This window comes from Dromiciops gliroides, chromosome 3 (genome assembly GCF_019393635.1).
Source record: "Dromiciops gliroides isolate mDroGli1 chromosome 3, mDroGli1.pri, whole genome shotgun sequence".
Classification (NCBI taxonomy): Eukaryota; Metazoa; Chordata; class Mammalia; order Microbiotheria; family Microbiotheriidae; genus Dromiciops; species Dromiciops gliroides.
The window spans coordinates 584,479,503-584,503,472 of NC_057863.1; the positions used below are offsets into that span (position 1 = coordinate 584,479,503).

Consider the following 23,970-nt stretch of genomic DNA (forward strand, 5'->3'; position numbering starts at 1 on the left):
GGTAGGGGTGCAAACATCATTGTTCTCATCTTACAAATGAGGGAATGGAGGTATAGGGAGTATTTACATCTTTGAAGATAAGTTTTTGTTGTTGTTCTTTGCCTTTTTCAGTACACTATACTATATTTCCCTAGGACAATGTTTAAAAACTTTTGTTGCCACTCATTGTAGGTCTGTGTAATATTTTTTACATAAGATCTCAATTACTTTACCTTATTAGCTTGCCTGTGAATTTGTGCATTCCTTTTTTGCCTTGTAAATAAATCACCAAAAATGTACTCCAGGAATCCTAGAGTATGTCAAGGAGGGGCTAGGAGAGAAAGAGGCAAATGGGAGCAAAGAAAGGCATTTGCTATAGGAGCAATGCCTGTGAAGATGTAATTAGATATCAGAAACCAGCAAACCAAGAAAACTCAGAGACTAAGAACAGATACACAGACAGAAAGTTAGAATATTTATTGAATGGTTATTACTATGCACATAGAATTGGTTGGGGGATAAGAATACAAAGAAACAAGATGGTCCCTGCCCTCAAGAAGTTTATATTCCAATGAGAGAAGACAATATAAAAAGGGAAGATGGAAAGGAGTGATGGTAGGTTCTCTGGTGCATGGTGGAGTTCTCCAAGAAGTGCTGTGAAGACCCATTCAGGCTTGACCTTGGCAAGATAAGGTGAAAATTGACCTATCTGAGTCAAGGAATCCAAGGGCTGAATCCAAGTACTGGTGGGAGGGAAGTGGAGGGAATAGGCCTAGTGGTTTGAAAAATCACATTCCAGGAAGTGGCAGAGGTCTGAAACTGAAATAAGGCAAAAGCTTCCCTATCAGATCCAAGGGATGTAGAGTAAACATGGCATTGAGTAGTACAGTCAGTGGAACAGGTCCCATAGAAGTAAATACATATTGAGTGCCTACTATTTGCAGAAGAGTATGTTAAGCATTGAGGAAAATACAACATTTAGGTAAGACAGAGTCCCTGACTTTATAACATCCATAGTCCTATAGGGGAATAATTAACCAACTGAGAACCATAATGTACAATATATCATATAGGTAGATAATATTTAGGCAACCAGTTGGTGCAATGGATGGATAGGGCACTGGACCTGGAGTAAGGGAGATATGAGTTCTAATTCTGCTTCACACACTTTCTGGCTATATGTTCCCAAGCAAATCACTAAATCTCTCTTAAACCTCAGTTTCTTCATCTATAAAATTAAGATAATAGTACCAAACTCCTAGGTTCAATGTGAGGATCAAATTATATAAAATTTTTAAAGAGCTTTTTTCTATAAATGTCAGCTTAGTTAGTTAGTATATCAAAAGGCCACAAAGTGCTACTAGATCTGAAGGGGAAAGATCTTAAAGGTTTAGGAAAAATTTCCTGAAAGAGGTGAACTTTTATTTGATTTTAAAAGATAGTTAGCAATTGAATAGGAAAGAAAGGAAATGTGGCCACATCTGGCCCATGGAAGAGCCTGAAATAAGGTAAATCTGTAAACTAGAATGAGAGTATCATATGGTTTTGTTGTTGTTGTTGTTGTTGTTGTTTGGTTGGTGTTTTTTTTAATAAGGCAATTGGGGTTAAGTGACTTGCCCAGGGTCACACAGCTAGCAAGTATTAAGTGTCTGAGGCTGGATTTGAACTCAGGTCCTCCTGACTCCAGGGCCGGTGCTCTATCCACTGTGCCACCTAACTGCCCCATCATAAGTATTTTCAAAGGACAGGGAGTAATCTGATTTTGTCATAATGCCAAATACATGAAATGGAGATATATGTAATATGGATGGAAAAGTAAGGTGATATAGAGTTGTGGAGGCACCTTGGACATAAGGCAGAGGAGTTTGAACTTTCCTTGAAAGGTAATGGAAATGATATCAAAGAAGATTCATTACTTTACAGCTGTATCCTAAAAATAAAAACTATAGACTTTTCTATCCAGGGGTATGTTGGTGAATGTTTAAAATCCAGCTTGGGGGTGGGAAATGACAAGGGTGAATGCGCTACTGACACACAGTTAAGTTTGATCTGCAATTTTGACATTTTCCCTATCACGTTTTTTACATCTTAACAACCAACAGAACAATAAATCAAACTCTGATTTGTAGTATTTGCTGATTTCCTTTAACAATAGGCTCTAAGGAGTTCCAAGCAGGTTCCAGCACATCCCTGTTTCTGTCTGACTAGAAGCTGGTACTTTCCATGGTACTTTTTTATCCACAATTGGCATATAAGTTTTTCAAGGAATCTCTCTCAGGATAAGGAACTGACTTTTCCATTTGTATCCGCACAGATTAGTTCAGTGCATTCCACATAGTAAGCAAGCACTCAATAAGTGCCCCCTTTCTTCAGCTCATTTTATTATTTTTAATTGTGTTTAATTTTTAATTTATGGAATAAAATAAGCATTTTCATAATATAGTATAATAATTTTTAAAAGATTGCACATGAAACTGTGAGCTGATTATGTATAACTTACTATTCCTTTTAAATATATGATAAAGTTATGTAAATTTCTTTTTTTTCTTCTCTCTCCTCCTATCCTAGAGATAGCTACCATTAGACACACACACACACACACAGAGATATATATGTAAACTTATTTTACACATACTTCTATTTATCAGTTTTTTCCTCTGGATACAGATAGCATCTTCCTTCATATGTCCTTTGTAGTGAATTTAGTTGTTTATTATAGTGAAAATGACTTATTTGCTCAAAGTTGTTCTTAAAACAATATTGCTATTACTGAATACAATGTTCTCTTGATTCTGCTCATTTCACTCTTCATTATTTTGTGCAAGTCTATATATGTTTTTCTAAGATCATCAAGTTCATCATTTCTTATAAATGGATACATGACCTAGATATAGAGCCATTACAAGAAAGTTTGAAAAGCATAGAACATATTCTGTATCAGATTTACAGATAGGTGAACAATTTATGAATAAAAAAGAAAGAGTAAAGAGAGGTATAAAATGGATAATTTCAATTATATTAAATTTAAAGGTTTTTGTACAAATAAAACAAATGTAGCCAAGATCAGAAGGAAAGAAGAAAATTTGTGGGAAATTTTGTAGATGATTTCTGATAAAGGTCTCATATCTCAAATATATAAAGAACTTAGTAAAATTTATAGAGTCATTCCCCAATTGATAAATGGTCAAAGGGTATGAATAGGTAGTCTTCCAATAAAAGTACTTTTTAAAATAAATTCATTCTTTCATTCATTCAATAAGGAGACAATGTTGACTTTTCACCTGATCTGCTTATAAGAAGGATAATTCTGGCAACAGCATGAAAGATCTCTTGAAAAGGAGAGTAGAAGAGGTAAAAACTCTTAGCATACCATTACAACAGTTTAGGTGTGTTATACCAGTGGCTTCAATTAAGTACTGATAAAGAGAAAAGAGAGGAAAAGAGATTAACAAATGTTTTGAGGTAGTAGATGAATGTATATGTAACAAAGGCTTAAAGATGGCCTTCCAGGTTCTAGTTAATTATGTGAGAGCTTTTGTGCCAGTTGTTGGATATATGTGATTCAGGGATAATGGGCCACTACTCTAAAAAAGACATCTTTCCATTGACTACAGAAATGGAGTCAATAGATTCCATTTAAAAGAAAGGACAGAGGGGCAGAGCTAAGATGGTGGAGGAAAGGCTGTAACTTTAGGAGCTCCCGCAATCCATTCTCATATCTCCAAATAATGCCATATGACAATTCCTGGAGCAGCTGAATCCACAAAAGAACAAAGCAAGATCATTTTCCAGGCAAAGATGGTTTAAAAGGGTGGCAGGGAAGGTCGGCTGTACTGGGATGAGAGGAGAGTGCAGCTGTGATCCAGCCACAGACAGGCCACACCTCCAAAGCCTTGGAATCATCAGTAACAGTGGCTATTTATGGAATTCAGTTCAAGGACCAGTGAGGGGGTCCAGAGGTTGGCCAGGGAGATATCAGGGGTCTCTGTTGGAGTTGAGGTAGAGCATTGTGGTGTTGCCCAGGAAGCAGACTTGAGGGGCAGGAACCCAGTAGGGAAAGGGCACAGGCACACCAAGCCTGCAACCATAGTAAACCAGATTTCTGCTTCCAGGTTAAAGAGCAAGCAGGCTTGTGGTTACTTATAGGCCAGGCAGTCTGAGAACGTGCCTTTCCTTAAATCATACCACCTGGGACCCCCTGAAGCTTTGTACAGTGCATTCTGGAAGCAGGGCTCCATGTTGAGAAGGAGTTAAAAGTCAAGAAATAAACTAGGATAATGAGCAGGCAGAAAAAACTGTGGACCATCAAAAGATTTTTTAGTGACAAGTGTAACGATTGGAATGACGCCACCTGCTGGAGATTTACTGTAGAAGAGTTCTGTCCATGAAGTGAAGGTCTTTGAGGGCAAGACCAGGAGTCTTTTCTTTGGCGTGAGGAAGTGACGTTGGGTAGTGGGAGGAAGAAGGAAGAGACTGGTGCTCTGTCTCGGGCTCTGGCCTTGGGACTCTAGTGGAGAGCGGAGCTAGAAATGTGCTCTCCCTTTAATAGATAGGAATCTAGGCCTTTCTCTTTCTCTTTATCAAATTCTTATTCTCCTTAATAAATGCTTAAAAGTCTAACTCTTGCTAAAGCTTACAATTTATTGGCGACCACTCATTAGATATTTTAGACAGTTTAGCTAGAATTTTAGCCCTTAACACAAGGTAGATCAAAATACACCCTCAGAAGAAAATAACAAAGTGAAAGCTCTTTATATCCAAAGCTTCCAAGAAAAATATGAATTGGTCTCAGTCCATGGAAGTGCTCAAAAAGGACTTTGGGGGCAGCTAGGTGGCACAGTGGATAAAGCACTGGCCTTGGAATCAGGAGGACCTGAGTTCAAATCCAGCCTCAGACACTTGACACTTAACTAGCTGTGTGACCCTGGGCAAGTCATTTAACCCTCATTGCCCTGCAAAAAAAAATTAAAAAGGACTTTGAAGATAAAGTAAGAGAGGTAGAGGAAAAATGGAAAGAGAAATCAGAGTGATGCGGGAGGGTCATGAAAATAAAGTCAACAGCTTATTCAGGCCAAATTTAGTATGGGGAGAGTTAATTGGGCAGCTTGCCACAATATTGGGGTTCAGAAAATAATGGGGGAACTCTAGGTCCAGAGTTTCCTCCCCTCCAAACTGCCTCGTTTTTTTAGTTATTTCTCCCAGACTGATAAGAAAGATTAACATCCTCTTTTTCACAAACAAATCAGGTTTTATTAATAGGAACAAATTTACAACACAAGTGAAGCTAATAAATCTAGGGACAATGAGAAAGGAGATAGAGAAAGGGAAAAATATGACCCACTTCTCAGATGATTAGAATCTAAATCTCTAGGGTAAAAAGGCCCCCAGGTACCTCGAATAAGCTCTGCTTCCTCAGCTACTTAAAAACTAACTCAAACCCTAAACTTGTTTCCAGCTCAGCTAGCCTAACGAGCCAGCCTTACTTCAACAACACAAACTCACCACAACCTGTAATCTGTAGTTCTCAGGAGAATCAGCTTTGCAGTGTCTCCTGGTTAGGTACGAAGATCAACCACCACCAGCAGCTCTCTCTCTCTCTCTCTCTCTCTCTCTCTCTCTCTCTCTCTCTCTCTCTCTCTCTCTCTCTCTCTCTCTCTCCCTTCTCTGAGTACTCTCTTCCCCTTCCTTCCTCTCTCACAGGCAGGGAAGTTCTTAGCCATGCTGAGTCTGAGTCTCTAATTGGTTCAACATACCCCCTGGGCTGTCCTCATTATAATTTGGCCAGGCCCATGTGGGCGTGGGGGAACTCCTATGTGGGGGTTAGGTATTTAGTTTGGATACTTTGATTCAATAAATATTCTTTGTGTTGTTTGTTCTATAATCTCTTCAAGCACACACCCATCTTCTCTTAGGCTTTTAAAGCTTGCCTCTTTTCAGTGTGATGATGATGAAACCAATATGGGGTTATGAAAACCCCAAATCACAATTAATTCCTTACAAGCTTGAAAAGGCAAATTAACCAAATTGAAAAGGAGGTACAAAAGCTCTCTGAAGAATATCATTGCTTAAGAATTAGGATTGAGCAAATAGAAGCTAATGACTTTACAAGAAATCAAGACACAATAAAGGAAATCCAAATGAATAAAAAAAATTGAGGGAAATTTGAAATGTCTCCTCGGAAAAACCGCTGACCTGGAAAATAGATCCAGGAGAGATAATTTGAAAATTATTGGACCACCTGAAAACCATGATCAAAAAAATAGCTTACACATCATCTTCCAAGAGATTCTCAGTGAAAATTGCCCTTTTATTCTACAAGCAGAAGTTAAAATAGAAATTGAAAGAATCCACCAATCATCTTCTGAAAGAGATCCCAAAATGAAAACTTCTAGGAATATTATAGCCTAATTCCAGAGCTCCCAGGTCAAGGAAAAAATGTTGCAAGCAGCTAGAAAGAAATAATTCAAATACCATGGAGCCACAGTCAGAATAACACAAGATCTATCAGCTTCTATATTAAAGGATCAGGATGCATGGAATATGATATTCTGCAGGGCAAAAGAACTGGAATGACATCCCCAAATCACCTACCCAGGAAAACTGATTATAATCTTTCAGGGGAAAGAATAAGACTTCAATGAAAAAAGAGGACTTTCAGGTATTCCTGTTGAAAAGACCTGAACTGAATAGAAAATTTGACTTTCAGATATAAGACCCTAAAGAAGCATAAAAAGGTAAACAAGGGGGCAGCTAGGTGGCACAGTGGATAGAGCACCGGCCCTGGAGTCAGGAGTACCTGAGTTCAAATCTGGCCTCAGACACTTAACACTTACTAGCTGTGTGACCCTGCGCAAGTCACTTAACCCCAATTGCCTCACTAAAAAAAAAAAAAAAAAAGAAAAGAAAAAAGGTAAACAGGAAAAAGAAATCATGAGATATGTTAAAAGGTTAAATTGTTTACAATCCTAAATGGGAAGATGATATTTCTAACTCATAAGAACTCTCTCAGTATTAGGAGAACTGAAAGGAACATACTTAGACTGAGGGCATGGGTAGGAATTGATTATGAAGGGATGATATCTGTAAAGGATTTTTTTTGTTTTTCTTTTTGTTTTGTTGAGCCAGGTAGGGTGGGGTCGCTTATGCTGGGGGCAGATTTGGGCTTGGGGTCTCCTGGGTCCAGGGCTAGTGCTTTGTCCACTGTGTCACCTAGCTCCCCCATGATGACATCTTTAAAATAATGTTAATGGATGAGTAATTCACTGGACAAAAGGGAAAGGGAGAGAGGTAGAATGGGGTAAAGTAGCTCACATAAAAGAAACAAGAAAAAGCTTATAGAGTGGAGGGGAAGATGGGGAAGGAGAGGAGGAGTGAGTGGGCCTTACTTTCATCAGAATTGGTTCAAAGAGGGAATAACAAATACACTCAAGTAATATGTCTTGCCCTGCAGGAACGTGAGAGGGGAAGGGGATAAGGGGGGAGAGGTGAAGGAAGGGATCACTGATTGGGGGAGGGGGCAGTAAAAAGCAAAACACTTTTGAAGAGGGATAGGTTGAAAGAAGATAGAAATTAGAGTAAATATCAAGGGGAGGAAATAGGATGGAGAGTAATACAGTTAGCAATAGTAACTGTGAAAGAAATGATGAGCAAGATGCTATCAGAAGGACTTATGAAAAATGCAACCTATCTACAGAGAAAGAACTAATAATATCTAAATATAGATCGCAGTATATTTTTTGTTAGTACCTCTTTCTAAAGTTATTTTGTCTGTTTTATTTCACAACCTGACTAATGTGGAGATGTTTTGTATGACTGCACATGTATACCTTATATTGAATTGTTTGATTTCTTAGGGAAGGTTGGGGAGGGAGGGAGTAAGAGAATTTGGAACACAAAGTTTTAAAAAATTAATGTGAAAATTTGTTTTTACATGTAACTTGGGGAATATTATAAATAAATAAATTTATTATTGTTAAAAGAAAGGACAGGTTCTAACTAAGATTCTCTTGACTGTGACTCTCCAAGTAGCATCATGTAACTCCAGTGAGTGGTAGAGAAGGAAAGGTCTTTTACTACTCTCATATTATGGCAACCTAAACATTCCTCATGTGGCACATAGTCTCAGATAGGTGGTCTTCTGATACAGTCCCTAGCCGACTTTGCCCTGTCTTGGATTTAACTACATTGTATTTGTTTGTGCTTATTTTCTTTACATTTATTCTCTATATATGATATGTGTACTTATATATTTTGTCTGTTCTTATGAGAATGTAAACTCCTTTCCAGTAGGGATTGCTTTATTAATTGTATTTGTATCCCCACAACATAGCTCAGTGTCCTGCACTAGTAGGCACTTAATAAATAATTGGCGATTGATGGATGGATTTATTGACTCATGTTTATTCTTTCCTACTCTTAGCCAAAAGAGTATCCCAGGATAGAAATATCCAGGACTGGAGGAAACCTTTGAAAAGTCCAGAGATTCTGTATTGATGGTAACTGAAGTCAAATTAAGATAACCACTAACAAAAGGATTCTTCCAGGTCCAAGCCTTATTATAAAGTGCTCTACTGCTTAGTGTTATTTTTGTTACTTTTGTTCCTTCCCTCTCATTTCCAATAAGTCCTGTTCATTCTATCCCCATAACAATACTTCCATGTGTCTTGTCATCCTGATGTAAAGTCTCCACTCTAATAAATGTCTTCAATCCCACCTACATAGACTATTGCAGTAATATACTGTGAACTGTTCCTGCTTAGAGTCTCTCTTACCTCCAGGGTAGCTTTCATACTTTTACTGGACGAACCTCTGATATATGCCCATCTAGTCACATAATTCTTCTACTCAGAAATACTGTGACTCCATGTTGCCTTCCAAATAAAGTGTATATAGCTTTATCTGCATTAGAGGCACTTCATGATCTCAGAACCATCTTTCCAACCTCACTTTGTGTTACTGCCATTCGTATATTCTAAGGTCCACTAAGTCTTGACTGTTCATTCTCCAAGTCTTTGCTCACACTCTCTTCTTTCCCAGTTAAATTCTCTTTATATTTTGAAACCCAGTTCAATGCTCCCTTTTCCATAAAGCTTTCCTTTATCACTAGCCCTCAGCCATATCCCTCATCAGTAAAAGTATAGCAATTTGGACTTCACATGGATTAGCTTTGTCTGTTCCTCTTTTATGTGCCTTTAATATCATTCTATTTGGTTGATAGTCATTGCATATCTATCATAAATTCTTAACAGGCACTAAATGCCATATGGCAGGGATTATGTTTTAGCTATAGGGTGCAACATGTTGCCCATATAGGTTTTGTGTATGTCCAGATGGACTAAAGGGAACATGCAGGAAGGAATAGAACCTGTGGGATCAGACCAAGGTGGACCAAGGTTCTGGTCTAGAGGGAACTAATGAAATGTCTACAAGACTGGCTACTCTCCTCTCCTCAGAGAAAAGGGAACTAGACTAGAATTATATCTATCTGACCCATACCTCAAAATATTTCTAGTCTAGGGGAAATTATTTTGTTCTTAGATTCAAGTTTCTTTCCTGGTCACTATTCCTAAAATAGGGATAAACACCTAAAATTTAATATTAATATTTGACTCCTTTACATCAAATGCAAATTACATAAAAGACCAGCACAAATAGTGAATATTGCATAAACTCATTTATCCAGAGGTAGAAAATACAACAAGAGGCTGTTAGGGTCCGGTTCAAGCAGGTTTCTATACATCCCTGTTTTCATCTGACTAGAAGCTGATACCTTCCATGTGTCTTATATCCCCAAATGGCATGCAAGTTCCTCAAGGAAGCTCTCAAGATTGAGGAATGACTTCCTTTTGTATTTATATCCCCAGAGATTAACCAAGTGTATTCTACACAGTAAGCATTCAATAAGTGCTTGTTAAAATAAATGTATTCCTGTATTAGATTAGAATATATCTGATAATACACAGAACAAATGAACTATCCCACTAAGAGTGAGATATTTCAGCTCAACCAAGAGAGAATCCCCCAATCTCACAAAAGAGTCTCTAGGAAAGCTAGCTGGAAATTAGTGACACGTTGAGGAGAGTGGCTGGGGCTTTCCTCCAAATGTTTCCCTTCCAAAGTCTTTTCTCTTTCTTTCTATTATTTCTCCCCAGAGAGGGTCTGGAAATACATGTGTCTTTGCTTGAAGCATGAAAGAAAAGGTTCCCTTTTATTCCAAGCTCTCCTACCAATTTTACCCCTTACACAGAAAAACAGCATTGAGTCAGTAGGTTCCCCACCAATGAGGGGAGTCTAATTCAAATACATCAAGCTTGGATCCCCGGTTACACTGCTAACTTTTTTATTCCCATTAAAATCTAACATGGTATCAAATACACATTAAAAAACTATAAATTTTGTTAAATTGAATTAAACGTATTTCTCCGAGTCTATTGCACTGTAACCTTTTAATTGATTATTCTATATAACAAGAAGACTGCTATGCTTCCCAATGTGAGTTGTAAACATCTGAAGAGACTGTTGAAAAAATCATATCTCAGGACACAATTAAGTAAGAAAGATGGATATTTCTGAACAACGTTGAGAGCCAATGATTTTGGCTATTCAAAAATTCCCAAGGATTAGGACTGATCCTTAATAGTATAGCATTTTAATGATGCGATCCCGAATTTCCTTGGTCTTTACTCCATAGACAATGGGGTTGAGAAGAGGTGGAGCCAACAGATAAAGGTTAGAGAGAAGGATGTGGACATAGGGGGGGATATGGAACCCAAACCTATGAGTGAAAAAAGAGAAGAAAGCAAGAAGATAGAATTCAAGAAATACAAAGATGTGGGCAATGCAGGTGTTGAAGGCTTTGAGCCGAGCCTCTTTCTGAGGGAGGCGGAACACTGCAATGAAAATCAGAATATAAGACAGAGTAATAAAGATGATGTCAAAGCCTAGGATGGTAAAGGCCACAAACAAACCATAGGCCTTGTTGACCCGAATGTCATCAGCAGCCACCTTTACAATGGCCATGTGCTCACAGTAGGTGTGAGAGATGACTGTGGTTCGATAATGTTTCAGACGGCATTTGATAAGCACAAGGCATGGGGCCACCAAGAGAGCAGCCCTTAATGTCACCCCAACCCCAATCTGAGTGACGAGTTGTGGAGTGAAAATAGTAGTGTGTCTCAGGGGGTCACAGATGGCCACATATCTGTCCAGGGCCATGGCCAATAGGATGCCAGACTCGATGCACTGGAACGTGTGGATGAGCCACATCTGCAGCAGACAAGCCTCAAAATGGATCTCCTTCATATTAAACCAGAAGATTCCCAGCATCTTGGGCAGGATACAAGTGCTGAGGGCAATATCAGTGACCCCCAGCATGGCCAGGAAGAGATACATGGGCTTGTGGAGGCTGCTCTCAGATCTGATGATAAACAGGAGCAGGTAATTTCCAACCATGGCAATGACATACATGGCACAGAATGGAATTCCAATCCAGCACTGTACAGCCTCTAGGCCAGGAATCCCAATCAACAAAAGTAGGGATGGCATGAAGATTGTGCCATTGGCCATTTGTGTGGGAGCTAAAGTATATCAATTCAAATAAAAGGCTCAAGACTTCCAATTGGGACTATTACCTGAGTTAATCTCTCCTCTTCTTTTTACCTGTTGACTTGAAAAGCAGAAATGTATATATTTATATGATAGGCAGATGCATCTCATCATTAAATTAATCATGGAAATGAAAAAATAAACATCTAGCACAGTCCATATGAAGGGATTTTTTTTTTTGCAGGGCAATATTGGTTAAGTTATTTGCCCAGGGTCACACAACTAGTAAGTGTCAAGTGTCTTTGGCCAGATTTGAAGTCAGGTCCTCCTGAATCCAGGGTTGGTGCTTTATCCACTGTGCCACCTAGCTGCCCTGCACAATCTGTATGAAAACAAACAACCCTTCTATGATATTCCCAACAAATGGTCCAGTGAAAGCACACCCACTGTGTTCCAAGGTAGCCCATTCCACTTCTTCCATTGGTAAGACTTTTTCTCCTTATATAAAACCTGAATCTGCATTTTTGAAATCTCTATCCATATTCCTAATTCTATGCCATGGGACTCAACAGATAAGTTTAATACTTCTTCATTGAGAACTTTAAAATATTTGAAAACAATTAGATCCCTTTTGCAGCTTTATCTGTAATTTCATTGCTATAGCAAAAAATTCTAGAGAGACAAATCCCTCTTCTAATGCAGACAGGCAAGTTTTGTTGGCATTTTTCAGTCATGTTTGACTTTGACTCCATTTGGAGTTTTCTTAGCAAAGATACTGGAGTCATTTGCCATTTCCTTCTCCCACTCATTTTACAGATGAGGAAACTGAGGCAAATAGGGTTAAGTAACTTGCCCAGGTTCACACAGTTAGTAAGTATCTGTGGCCAGATATGAACTCAGAAAAGTGAGTCTTCCTGACTCCAGGCCCAGCAATCTATCTGCTGAGCTACCTAGTGGCTCAGAGACAGTATTACACAACTAATATTCTTATAGTGTTTATTTACTAGGACCAAAAAAAGAGAGGTTAAATGACTTGCCCAGTGTCAAACAATAAATATTTTTTTGACTCTGACCTCTGACTCTCTTTACTACTCTCTGTCCACAAGTAATCATAAGCAGTTCATTGAACTGCTTTCTAGTATCTTCCTTTCTCCTCACCATTTTGTTTACTTCTTTTTAATGTTTTCCAGTTTATCAATGTTCAGTAGATGCCCATGACCATACTAGTCTAATTCTATGAAGCATCTGGATTTACTCATTGACAAATGTAAACCATTCATACCTAATGGAAGATCAGTGATTGAGTATCAGTGATAGTTTGATGGCTTGAAGCTTAACATTAAAATAAAAAAGATCATGGCAACTGGTCCCATCACTTTCTGGCAAAAAGAAAGAGGAGAAATGGAATGTGTCAGATTTAATATTCTTGGGCTCAAAGATCACTGCAGATGATAACTGTAGCCATGGAATTTAAAAATGCTTTCTCTTTGGTAGAAAAGCTATGGCAAATCTAGATAACATACTAAAAAGAAGACACCACCTTGGCAATAAAGATCCATATAATCTAAGCTATGTTTTTTTCCAGTAGTAATGTATGGCTGTGAGAGGTGGACTATAAAAAAACTGAATTCCACACCTTTCAAATTATGGTGCCAGAGAATACTTTTGAAAGTTCCTTGGAAAACAAGAAGAAGGCATAAATCAATGCTTGAAGAAATTAATTCAGACTAGTCGTTGCAAAGATAAATACTGAAGCTGAAGTTTTGGCCACATAATGAGAAGATGGAACTCCTTGGAAAAGACCCTGATGTGGGAAAGATTGAAGGCAAAGAGAGGAGATGGCATAGTGTGAGATATATAGCTAGTATCATGGAAGCAATATCTACAAGCTTGTACAGACTTCTGGAGATTGTGGAGGATAGAAGGGTCTGGGATGCTATAGCCCATTGGGGTCATGAAGAGTCAGACATGACTGAATGACTGAACATCAACAACAAATAAGTATAGGTAATGAATTCTTTGATTCTGTGTATTGGGTAAGACCTTCCCATTTGTGTAGAAAAAGGAGACAGCAGACCAAATGGAACTCCCCCCCACCTTTTTCCTTTCTCTGAGCATGTCAGAGACCAGAGACAGGAGGGGGGACTTTGGTCCTTGGGAAACCCATATGTATTAACAAAACCAACCAAGAACTGACCAACCAGCCCCTGAGTTGATTGTCTCTCGGATCAAAAGAAGGTTCAGTGGTGGGATATTGAGAGTACCTAGATCCCAATTTTCTGGCATCTGAAGTTTTCTATCCCTCCTAGAAGAAGAAGTGATGGCAATATGTAGAAGTAGCATATGCTCTCCCCATCATGGCTGTGAGGGAGTGGAAACATACCAACAAATATCTGGAGTAACTGAGACCCAGGCTTCTAGAGGGAAAAGGGGAATTTCTGTCCAGGACTAGCCTCCAAGTTACCTCACTCTCAACTCCATGTTTAAGAGTTGAAGATCCCAGCTGTTTGTAGAGAGCAGAGAAATTCTTGGGCAGGACCTCAAGAAAAGTCAACCATGACATGAAGGAGCAAACAAGATGGACTGTGTCATATACTATCACTGTGAATAATTCAGATGATGCATGAAGGGAAGCTACTTGTCTAGAAAGGCCAAAAGTATTTCTTTTTGAAGGGAAGCCAATCTCTAGAGTGGGGTCATCATGATACTGGAGGAGTGTTTAGTTTCTTGCGATAATCAAAGGACTCATTGGAATGTTAGAGTTTTGCCTCCTTGGCAAACCTAAAACCAGTCCAAACTACAGAGAGGAGCCATAAGCCTGGGGCTCATTTTCTGATGGGTAGGACAGCAGAAGTTAGTAGAGATACAGCAAAGTTACATTTATTGTTCATAGACTACTATTCATCCTCTATGCATTTTCTATGTGGGGAAAAACAGTGTCCTTTACTTGATATACATTGATAATTTAAGTGCTTTCATGAGAGCTGGGAATTTTTTATCTACATCTATGTAGTTCTAGCTACAGATGAGCTACCTACTGAGAATTCTTACAGATAACTCAATGTTGGGGGGAAATGGGACAGGGACATGAGTCAAAGGAATGTGATCTGAGGGAGGGTCACTTTTTTCAGTGTCCTAAACTCTACAATTTTGCATTCAGGTACAGACTTGGAGATAGTTCCATAAATTATCTATCTGTGGCTTATTTTACTCCTGCCCAAATGTGGATATACAAGAAACTCATCAATCAAGATATCTTCTTGCCCTAATACCATTTAATATTTTATCAATGATTTGTATAAAGGTATAAATGAAAGATTTAGCTGACAAGATGCATTAAAGTATAATAATTTTTTAAAAAGATCTCATCAAGCTACAATATTGGATGAAGTCTAATAAGATGAAATTTTATTAGAAAAATGCAAAGTTTTTCACTTACATTCAAAAATTGAGGTTCACAAGTACGGGATGGCATAGTCTTGGCTAGACAACAGTTCATTTGAAAAATAGCTAGGGATTGCAAGATCCAGATTATTCAATAGCATGATGTGAAAAGAAATAAAGCTCATTGAATCTTCAGCTATAGCAAGACAGAAATATTATCTAGAATGTAGCCCTCGACAGTTTCACTGTGCTCTATTCTGGTCAGCCCATATATAAAGTATTGTGTTCACTTTTGAATGCATTTCAGGGATTAATAAATTGGAGATTGAGCAGAGTAAGTGACCAAAATGGTTCAAGGCCTTAACATCAGGTAATTGAAGGAAGACTTGATGTACCTGGGAATGTTGAGTATGAATAAGGGAAAACTCAGTTTTTGAAAGGTTGTGTTCTGAAACAAGAATTTGTTCTGGTTGGACCCAGAGGATAGAACTCAGAGTACTGTGTGGAAATTTCAGAGGTCAACTTTGGCTTGATTAAAGCTTAGTTCAAATCTGGCTTCAGACATTTACTAATTGAATGACCCTGGGTAAGTCACTTAATCCTGCCTGTCTCAGTTACTCATCTATATGAGCTGGAGAAAAAAAATGGCATATCACTCATGTCTGCCAAAAAGCCTCAAATATAGTCATGAAGAGTAGGACATAACTAAACAACAAGTGTCTGGAATGTTCTACTGGATGCCTCACACAACCACTACCCCATCACCATAATAATTTAATTTTTTTTTCTACTTAAGACTCTGTTACCTCCCCTGCTTCCAGCTTTAACTACTTCTTCATGTTATCTTGGAACTGTGTATATTATGATTCCATTGAAAACAGCTAATGTCCATCAGAGGATAAAGGACTTAATTCTCTCCTTAAAGCTAATTCCTACATCTCTGCCTTTGATCTTACTTCCTACTTCCACTGGGACCTAAACTCACCAACTACTCCTTCAAATTCCAGCTAAAATCATATCTTTTGCAACAAGCTTTTCCTAATGTCTCTTACTTTGAGGCATATAATCCCTTTTAGATCATATTTCATTGAGTCTGTATATATGTCTTATTTCTACATAATTGTTTACATATTGACTCCTTCATTTGATTGTGGATTCTTTGGAAACAGAGACTTTTTTTACTTTTCTTGTATCTCCAACATTTCTCATGGAGTCTGGCATATAGTAGGTGCTTAATAAATGGTTATCTATTTGACTTAACTGAATTCTCAATATTGGGCAACCTAGTTTCATTGTGACTACTCTACTGAAAGTACTTTTTTAAAAAGTACTGTATCACTAGACTTTATGGTCTGTCTCACAATAATTTTTCTTTTAAAAGAGCAATGTGCAGGCAATGTTTAACCCAAAGGGATGGATCTAACCTAGAATTCATAGCAGATTTTCAATCATGTTTACCAGCATAGTGTGGAATATATTGCACTCCAGGATGGCCTTCTTGGTACCCCCCACATCACACTACTACACATCTACCTACCTCTACCTTGCACAAGTCAGAAAAACTCTTGATAATTTAGCATTGTGTTCTTCACTCCCCTATTCTCTTGGCCCTTGCTCTCCCCTGCTAGCTGCTGAGAATCTGCAGGCTCACCTTCACTCAGTATCGGCAGTAAGTCAACAAGCATTCATTAAATATATATTTATTTTCTGGTGTTGTGCTAAGCAGTAAGCAAGAGACTCCGTGCTTCTGGAAGATACTTGGGATCTGGCAACTGAGACCTGAGGAGAGCATTTACTAAATGAACCAAGTGACTTGGGAAGGGTGAAAGCAAGGTAAGTAATTATTAATCCAGTCACGGGGGACATCAGGTGATTTTAAAGCAGATCCTGTTCATCTCAGGACTCTCCATAGAAATCCCTAAGTCCTTCCTTCTTCTTCACCAAACCTCCAACCCCTTTTGTGTAAACCCAGTTAAGTGCTCCTTCTCAGCAACAGAGATAGTGCTATTCCTGCTTCCTTAATCCCTAGAGGGCTACTGTCAAATGTATGCCAAGTCAGTTTCCGATCTTCTAAGTGAATCCATCCATCTCTTAGGTTCAGTGAAAGAGCAGCCTTGATACCACATGATATCTCCTTCAACTCAATTTACATAAATTTAATTCTATTAAAAATATCATTCTTAAATGATCGCCATGTTCTTAGTTCTGCTGATCATACTAGGAAGAAAACCATTGAATAAAATAATCTTAGAATTGGAAAACATCACAAAAATAATCTAATGCAATGTTCTACCCAGTACAGGAATCTATTTCATAGCTTCCATTAGAAGTGGTCTTCCAACCTCCATTTGAATACCTTCAGTGTTGGGGATTCACATCCTTATCATGTTCTCCTTTTCCTGTCATCCATAAGACTTAGAACACCTACATCCCTGCATAATGAAAGAACTATCAGTGGTGACTGCTGTTAATAATCTTTGAAAAAAATGAAAAAATGTCAAAGGTTATGTCAGACTAGATATGGCAACATATCATCTAATTTTTAAAGAAAGGGAATGTGAATTCTTCAAATTTTAGGCTTGAAAATTTGACTTTTATATCCAAGAGGGGAAAAAACACCTGTAGTATACTATCAGAGGGATGGTTTTTGCACATCTAAATAAGAAAACAGTAGCCACAGAGGATCAGAACCAAGTTATAAAGAGCAAATTATTGACAGTAACTAGACTGGTATAAAGTTTGAGTGACAAATATACACCTGGAATTTTGTTTATTTGTTTAGAATTTTTATTTTCCCACATTACATGTAAAAACAAATTTTGAGACCAGTTTTTAAAACTTTGTTCCAAATTCTCTTCCTCCCTCCCTCCCTACCCCACTCCCAAGAACTCAAGCAATTCAATATAAGTTATACATGAGTAGTCATGCAAAATATTTCCACATTATCTATTTTGTGAAAGAAAACAGACAAAAAGAAAATTTCAAATAAAGGAACTAACAAAAATTATGCTTCAATCTTTATTCAGATACAATCAGTTCTTTCTCTGTAGATGGATTACATTTTTCATAAGTCCTTCAGTTGTCATGGATCATTGCATTGCTTAAAATAACCAAGTCATTCATAACAGATCATCTTACAATATTGCTATTATTTTGTATATAGTACATTTCACTTTGCATCAGCTCATTTAGGTCTTTCCAGGTTTTTCTGATAGCATCCTGCTCATCATTTTTTATAGTAAACTACATTTATATAGTACTTTAAAGGTATTTCCTTACAATAAACCCATGAGCTTAATTGTTGCAACAACAGTAATAGATAACATTTATATAGTACCTTATACCTGACAAAGATTTTTTTTTTCACAATAGCCCAGCAAAGTAAGTACCAAAGGTTTTACCACCACCGTCATCAATCCTCATCATCAATCAGTCTGCATCATCATCAATCCTCATTAACCAATCCTCATCTTCATCCAATCATCAATCAATAATTGTCATTACCATTACCATCATCTTATATTGCTCTTGCCTCTGCTTCAAAATTTTTTCAGTTACTATTGTTTCAATTACTGTGTTTCCCTCAATCCTATTCTCTCCCCATGATATTTACTTGATTTTTTATCCTTCTTTCACCCTACCCCTACTCAAGTGTTTTGCTTCTGAGTGCCCCTCCCCCAATCTGCCCTCCCTTCTTTCATCCCCCCCTCCTTATCCCTTTCCCCTCCTACTTTCCTACAAGGTTAGATAGATTACTCTACCCAATTGAGTGTGTATGTTATTCCCTCTTTGAACCAATTCTGATGACAGTAAGGCTCATTCACTCCCCTGCACCTTCCTCATCTTCCCCTCCACTCCATTAGCTTTTTCTTGCTTCATATATGTGAGATACTTTACCCCATTCCACCTCTCCCTTTCCCTTTACACCTGAAATTTCAAATTATTTATGGATCAGGAAGAGAGATGGCTTCTAGATAATGTAACATTTATGTAGAAATTAAATTAATTTTGCAACCAAACACAAAAAAGTCATAAATAGACTGATGCCAACTTAGAGGTCTCTAGTGGAGTATGCTAGGATTCTGACCATTTACTTTGTGCTTTGTATATTTTTTTATCTATGACTTTAAAGATATAAATAGAATGCTTATCAAATTAGCAGGTGACAGAAAGCTGGGTGAGACACATTGAATAGCAGAGTTAGAATCCAAAAGTTTCCTGACACATTACAATAAAATAAAATTTAATACAAATAAATTTAATATATATACTTTGTCTTGAAAAACTCAATAGAATTAAACACAGGATGGAGGCAGGTATAACTAATCAACAGTTTTTGTAAAAAGATACAAGTTTTGTTTCTTGCTGCTGCTTTTCATATATTGCAGGATCAATATAAATGCCCCATATGACCTGACAACAAAGAGATCTCATGTGATTTTAGATTATATTGCTCTTCTCAGCTCCAATCTGAATACATCTGAAAAAGCACATTCAGTTATAGGGTCAACATTTTTAAAAGATTTTGGTAACTAGAGTGATGATAGATGACAGAGCCTTTATCAGAATGATAAAGGCTATGAAGATTATGGCACACAAGGACTGTTTGAAGGAACCAGGCACATTTAGCATGATGAAGAATAACAACAAAAATATATAGAAAATGGTGGCTTTCTTTTTTTTTTTTTTTTAAGTGAGGCAATTGGGGTTAAGTGACTTGCCCAGGGTCACACAGTTAGTAAGTGTTAAGTGTCTGAGGCCGGATTTGAACTCAGGTACTCCTGACTCCAGGGCTGGTGCTCTAACCACTGCGCCACCTAGCTGCCCTGAAAATGGTGGCTTTCTTCATGAATATGAGGTGTTTCATGAAAGAGGGGTTACTCTTGTCCTGGTTTGGCCAGAAGGTAGACCTAGAAGCAGTGGGTAGACAAAATTAAAGGAGCATATTCTGCAGTACAGATAAACTTCTGAACAATCAGAGCTTTCTAAAAGTTGGAAAGATTTCCTCAAGGTATAATGGTTTAATTACCAACACATATTTTAAGTAATGCCTGAATACATATTGGTCAGTATGATTATAAAGGGGATTTTTGTTCACATTTGCTGGAGAAACAACAAAAGAAAAAAAAAGTTTATTCATAAAATGTTTGTCCAGAGACCCAACTAATTAAAATGAGCCTGAGGATATTAGATTGAAGTGGAAGATCAGGAAAATAGATGAAAATGGAAAAGATACATAAGGACTTTTATACCATACTCTTATCTCCATCAGTGACAGTCAATTCACCACATTTCAGCTCCATCTGCTGAACTATCCTAAGCATACAGAGAAAAATGTGATGCTATAAGTGACACCATTTTGTGATCATTGAAGGATCTATTCTGAAGGTGCTTGAAAAAAGGAGAAGACAAAATTGCGTGACTGAAGTTGTGGATATTGTTAGCAAGAAAAAATAGTAATGGAAAGAATATTATTAACTACTGATCTATAAATTGATTTCCTCACTCCTACAAAAATTATATGAGAATAATCTAAAAATACATAGAATTCCTCCTTGATGAAGGGAAAGAAGGGAAGAGGCAGGGTTTTGAGAATGATATTCGATAAAGGACATATTTACAGCCATTCAATTAACTAAATGGTGCCGAGAACATATGCTTTCTGCTTATTGTTTGTTTGATGATCAGAACACATTTGACAAGTTAAAGAAGAATTCTAACCTTAAAGCCTTTCTTCTACCCAGTCCTTTCCATGTGTGTGTTGAAGATTCTTTGAAAGATGTAGCATCAGAGATAACTTTGTTTAGACCCTCTAATTGTGAGTAACAAATGCAGTATAAATATGGAAGACATCTTCTGCCATCGTGGATGAATTCTAGAGCAGAGTATAACTAGAAATATTAACTACAGATGATGAGGACTTTCCATTGCTCTTGGTTTTGGATGATATTATCTTGATGCTTCCAGCCCTAGAGCACTACAGAGACAACTGACTGAGAATCATAATTACTCATAAGAGTCAGGCCTATCTACATAGGAAAAGCAAATAAAAAAGTCAATGGACAAAGAATACCTAATTTATTCAGTTGAATGGGCAATCCGTTGTGCTCATTTATCAGAAAAACCTCATTACTGTTAACAAGTCTGAGTTTCATTGTGTATGATTTGAATAATTTGAATGTGGCTGTTGACATTCAATAACATATGTGTTTATTATAATTGGATTGATTTGAATAGATTACATTTTTCCTTTGGAAACAGTTTGTTCATATCCTTTGACTACTAGTCTGTAGAAGAATGACTCTTTATATTATATATTTCTTGGAACTTTTTTTTTTTTTGGCAGGGCAATGAGGATTAAGTGACTTGTCTAGGGTCACACAGCTAGGAAGTGTCAAGTGTCTGAGGCCGGATTTGAACTCAGTTCCTCCTGAATTAAGGGCCGGTGCTTTATCCATTGTACTACTAGCTGCCCCATTTATTATATATTTCTAGGAATCTCTATATATTTTGGATATTCTGCATTCAAGTTACCTTTTAATGTTGTTTTCATTTACATTAGTCATTATGTAAATCCTGGTTCTGTTTACTTCATTCTGCATTAGTTCATAAAGGTCTGATATTTTTCTCAAATCCTCACATTAACCCATTTTTATGGTTTAACAATATTCTATTAAATTCATGTCACAATTTGCTTAGCAATTCCCTGACAGGTAGCCATTATGTTTCTACTTGTTTCTTACATAAAAGATATTGCTACAAAAATGTTAGTTATATATGAAAACTTTCTTTCTTATACCTCGTTGGGCTAGCATCCCAGTAGTAGGCTTATTAGGGCAAATTATACACATATATTTATATATGTATATATATATAATATAAATGTTATATGGGCATATATACATACATATATATGTCAATGCATATATACATATATACATGCATGCACATATATACTCTTTGTATATTTAATTACAAATTGCTTTCAAGAATGATGTGAATTGATTTCTAATTAATATGTGCCAATATCCCCATAGCCCATCCTAAGACTCATTATTTTTCTATCTTTCCTTATTGGTTGTGAGGTGAAACCTCATTGCTTAATTCAGAACTTATTATTTTTAGAGATTTTGATCATTTTTATTGTTGATGATAGGCAATTACCTGTTTGTTAAATATAACTGAATTTAATCTGTATTTATTTCTTTGAAAACTACTTATCTATTAGGGAATGGCTTTTAGCCATACACACATACACCTACATATATGGGTGAATTCTCTATATATTTAGGATTCAGACTTTTATCAAAAAGTCCTTTTTAAAAATAATAAAAAATCTTCTGATGACATTAAAAAGTTGGGAATCAAGGGATAACAAGAGTCATTATAAAGTTAAAATTGACAATTACCCCTAAAAGAAATATAGAGGAACATGGCAGGCATGAGTAGATAGCAACCAACAAAGCATTGCACAGGTAAGTAGTGTAAGGATGCTATCCAGACAAAGTGTGACACAAAACAATGGTGGGCCAGTCATGTGGCAAGAGAGGGGAATAATCAATAGATAGTCTCTATGTTCCATTAGTAGCTACTCAATGGCAAGCGATCTGGAAGAAGCCTACAAGCATGTTGAAAAAACCCACTACGGATGATTCATAGGAGGAAATGGACAAAAGTTGGATAGGATGAGGGTTCCTGGATCAATTAGAATCTCTAAAACATTAGAGAGCGATCATCTTCATGAAATCAAACACTAATGAAGAATGAAAATGTTGAAGTTTGTTTAAACAGATGACTTCTGCAAATCTGACCTCTGAAATTCTGTATCTCTGTAATCTCCATGTGAATTGTCATCCTACATTCCTCACCCTTGCTCATCTCCCCATTTCCAATGTTGCCAAGTATTTTCAAGGCCACATAGATAACTTAAAGTGCCTAGGAAAACTTTGGATTATTTAAAATGTGACAGGACCTACTCTCTTCACTGTCTATAGAGTCATCTTGATGGAAACTAGGTCCTGTCTGTGGTAATATGAATTAGGGGCAGAGTGCTAATATTTGTGTGGAAGGAGCCAGTGATGGTTGAGAATGAAGATTACTGTATGAGAGTATAAGAGAAGGTGATGGTTAAAGTAATAGAGGGAGAGGAGGATGAAAAAATAGAGAGGGAGAAGAGGGAAAGCAAGTAGAGAGAGAAAGAACATGATGTTCAGGAATTTGTGCATCTGGCAGCTTTGTCAGAAAGCCAGAATGTGGTAAAAACACAAACAAACAAAAAACAGAGTGGGTTGAAAAAGCAATATCTGGAGTATGAGAAAGATTTCTTGCATCAAAGCTAAGAGAATGAGGGTGTGGAAACCTGGTGTTGGTGACCCAAATAAGGTCATGAAATTTGTGTATTGAGAATGCCTATGTGCATTGGAGACTTGATTGCTTTCTTTTCCAAGTCTCTGTGTTCCTGTGATCCATAGATAGCAGTACTCCCTTTAGAAAAACAAGCATTGGCAAAGGCCTACCAGCCACATTTTATCTGGTACCATTTATGAGAATCAGCATTTCTGATCTCTTTCTGGTTGTTACATAGGGAAAGAGTGCACTGTTAAGTAGGACTAAGGTGGGATGAGTACCCCAACAGATTCAGAACTCAGTGCACTTGTAATGTGGTTATGTCTAATATCTAGCCCTTATTAACATAGCCTGTGTTTCTATTTTGCCTGCCTTGGTTAACACTGGTCTCTATGACTGAAATTACTTGCCCACTTCCACTAATGAAAAAGTACTCATATCATAATGACACTTTTCCATTATGATTGCCTCTACCCTCCCCAGTCATTCATAACCCTTCATATATTTCTCATGTAATTTTACATAATTTTCAACCTTATTTATATGTTATGAATAAAATGTAAATTGAGATATTATAGTCCTAAGGTACATGATAAAAGTTAATCGGGTGCAATCAACTCTGACAAACTTATGAATGCTGATCAACGCAAAGGCTAAACACAATTTCAAAATAAAAATAATGAAACATTCTAGCCAGTTTTATTAAAAGAAAAGACT

At 37.2% G+C, this 23,970-nt stretch overlaps 2 protein-coding genes across 2 annotated transcripts in view; both read right to left on the minus strand.

The window, feature by feature from the left end:
- Nucleotides 1–23,970, minus strand: part of LOC122746633 (olfactory receptor 52B4-like) — a 69,278-nt gene that overhangs the window by 19,458 nt on the left and 25,850 nt on the right. The window lies entirely within an intron of this gene.
- Nucleotides 10,612–11,544, minus strand: LOC122746637 (olfactory receptor 52A5-like). The gene has a single exon (XM_043992429.1). The coding sequence runs from the start codon at nt 11,542–11,544 to the stop codon at nt 10,612–10,614; it is 933 nt and encodes a 310-aa protein (XP_043848364.1).

Coding starts and splice junctions, on each gene's coding strand:
- LOC122746637 (XM_043992429.1), bottom strand. CDS start 11,544: ATGGCCAATGGCACAATCTTCATGCCATCCCTACTTTTGTTGATTGGG.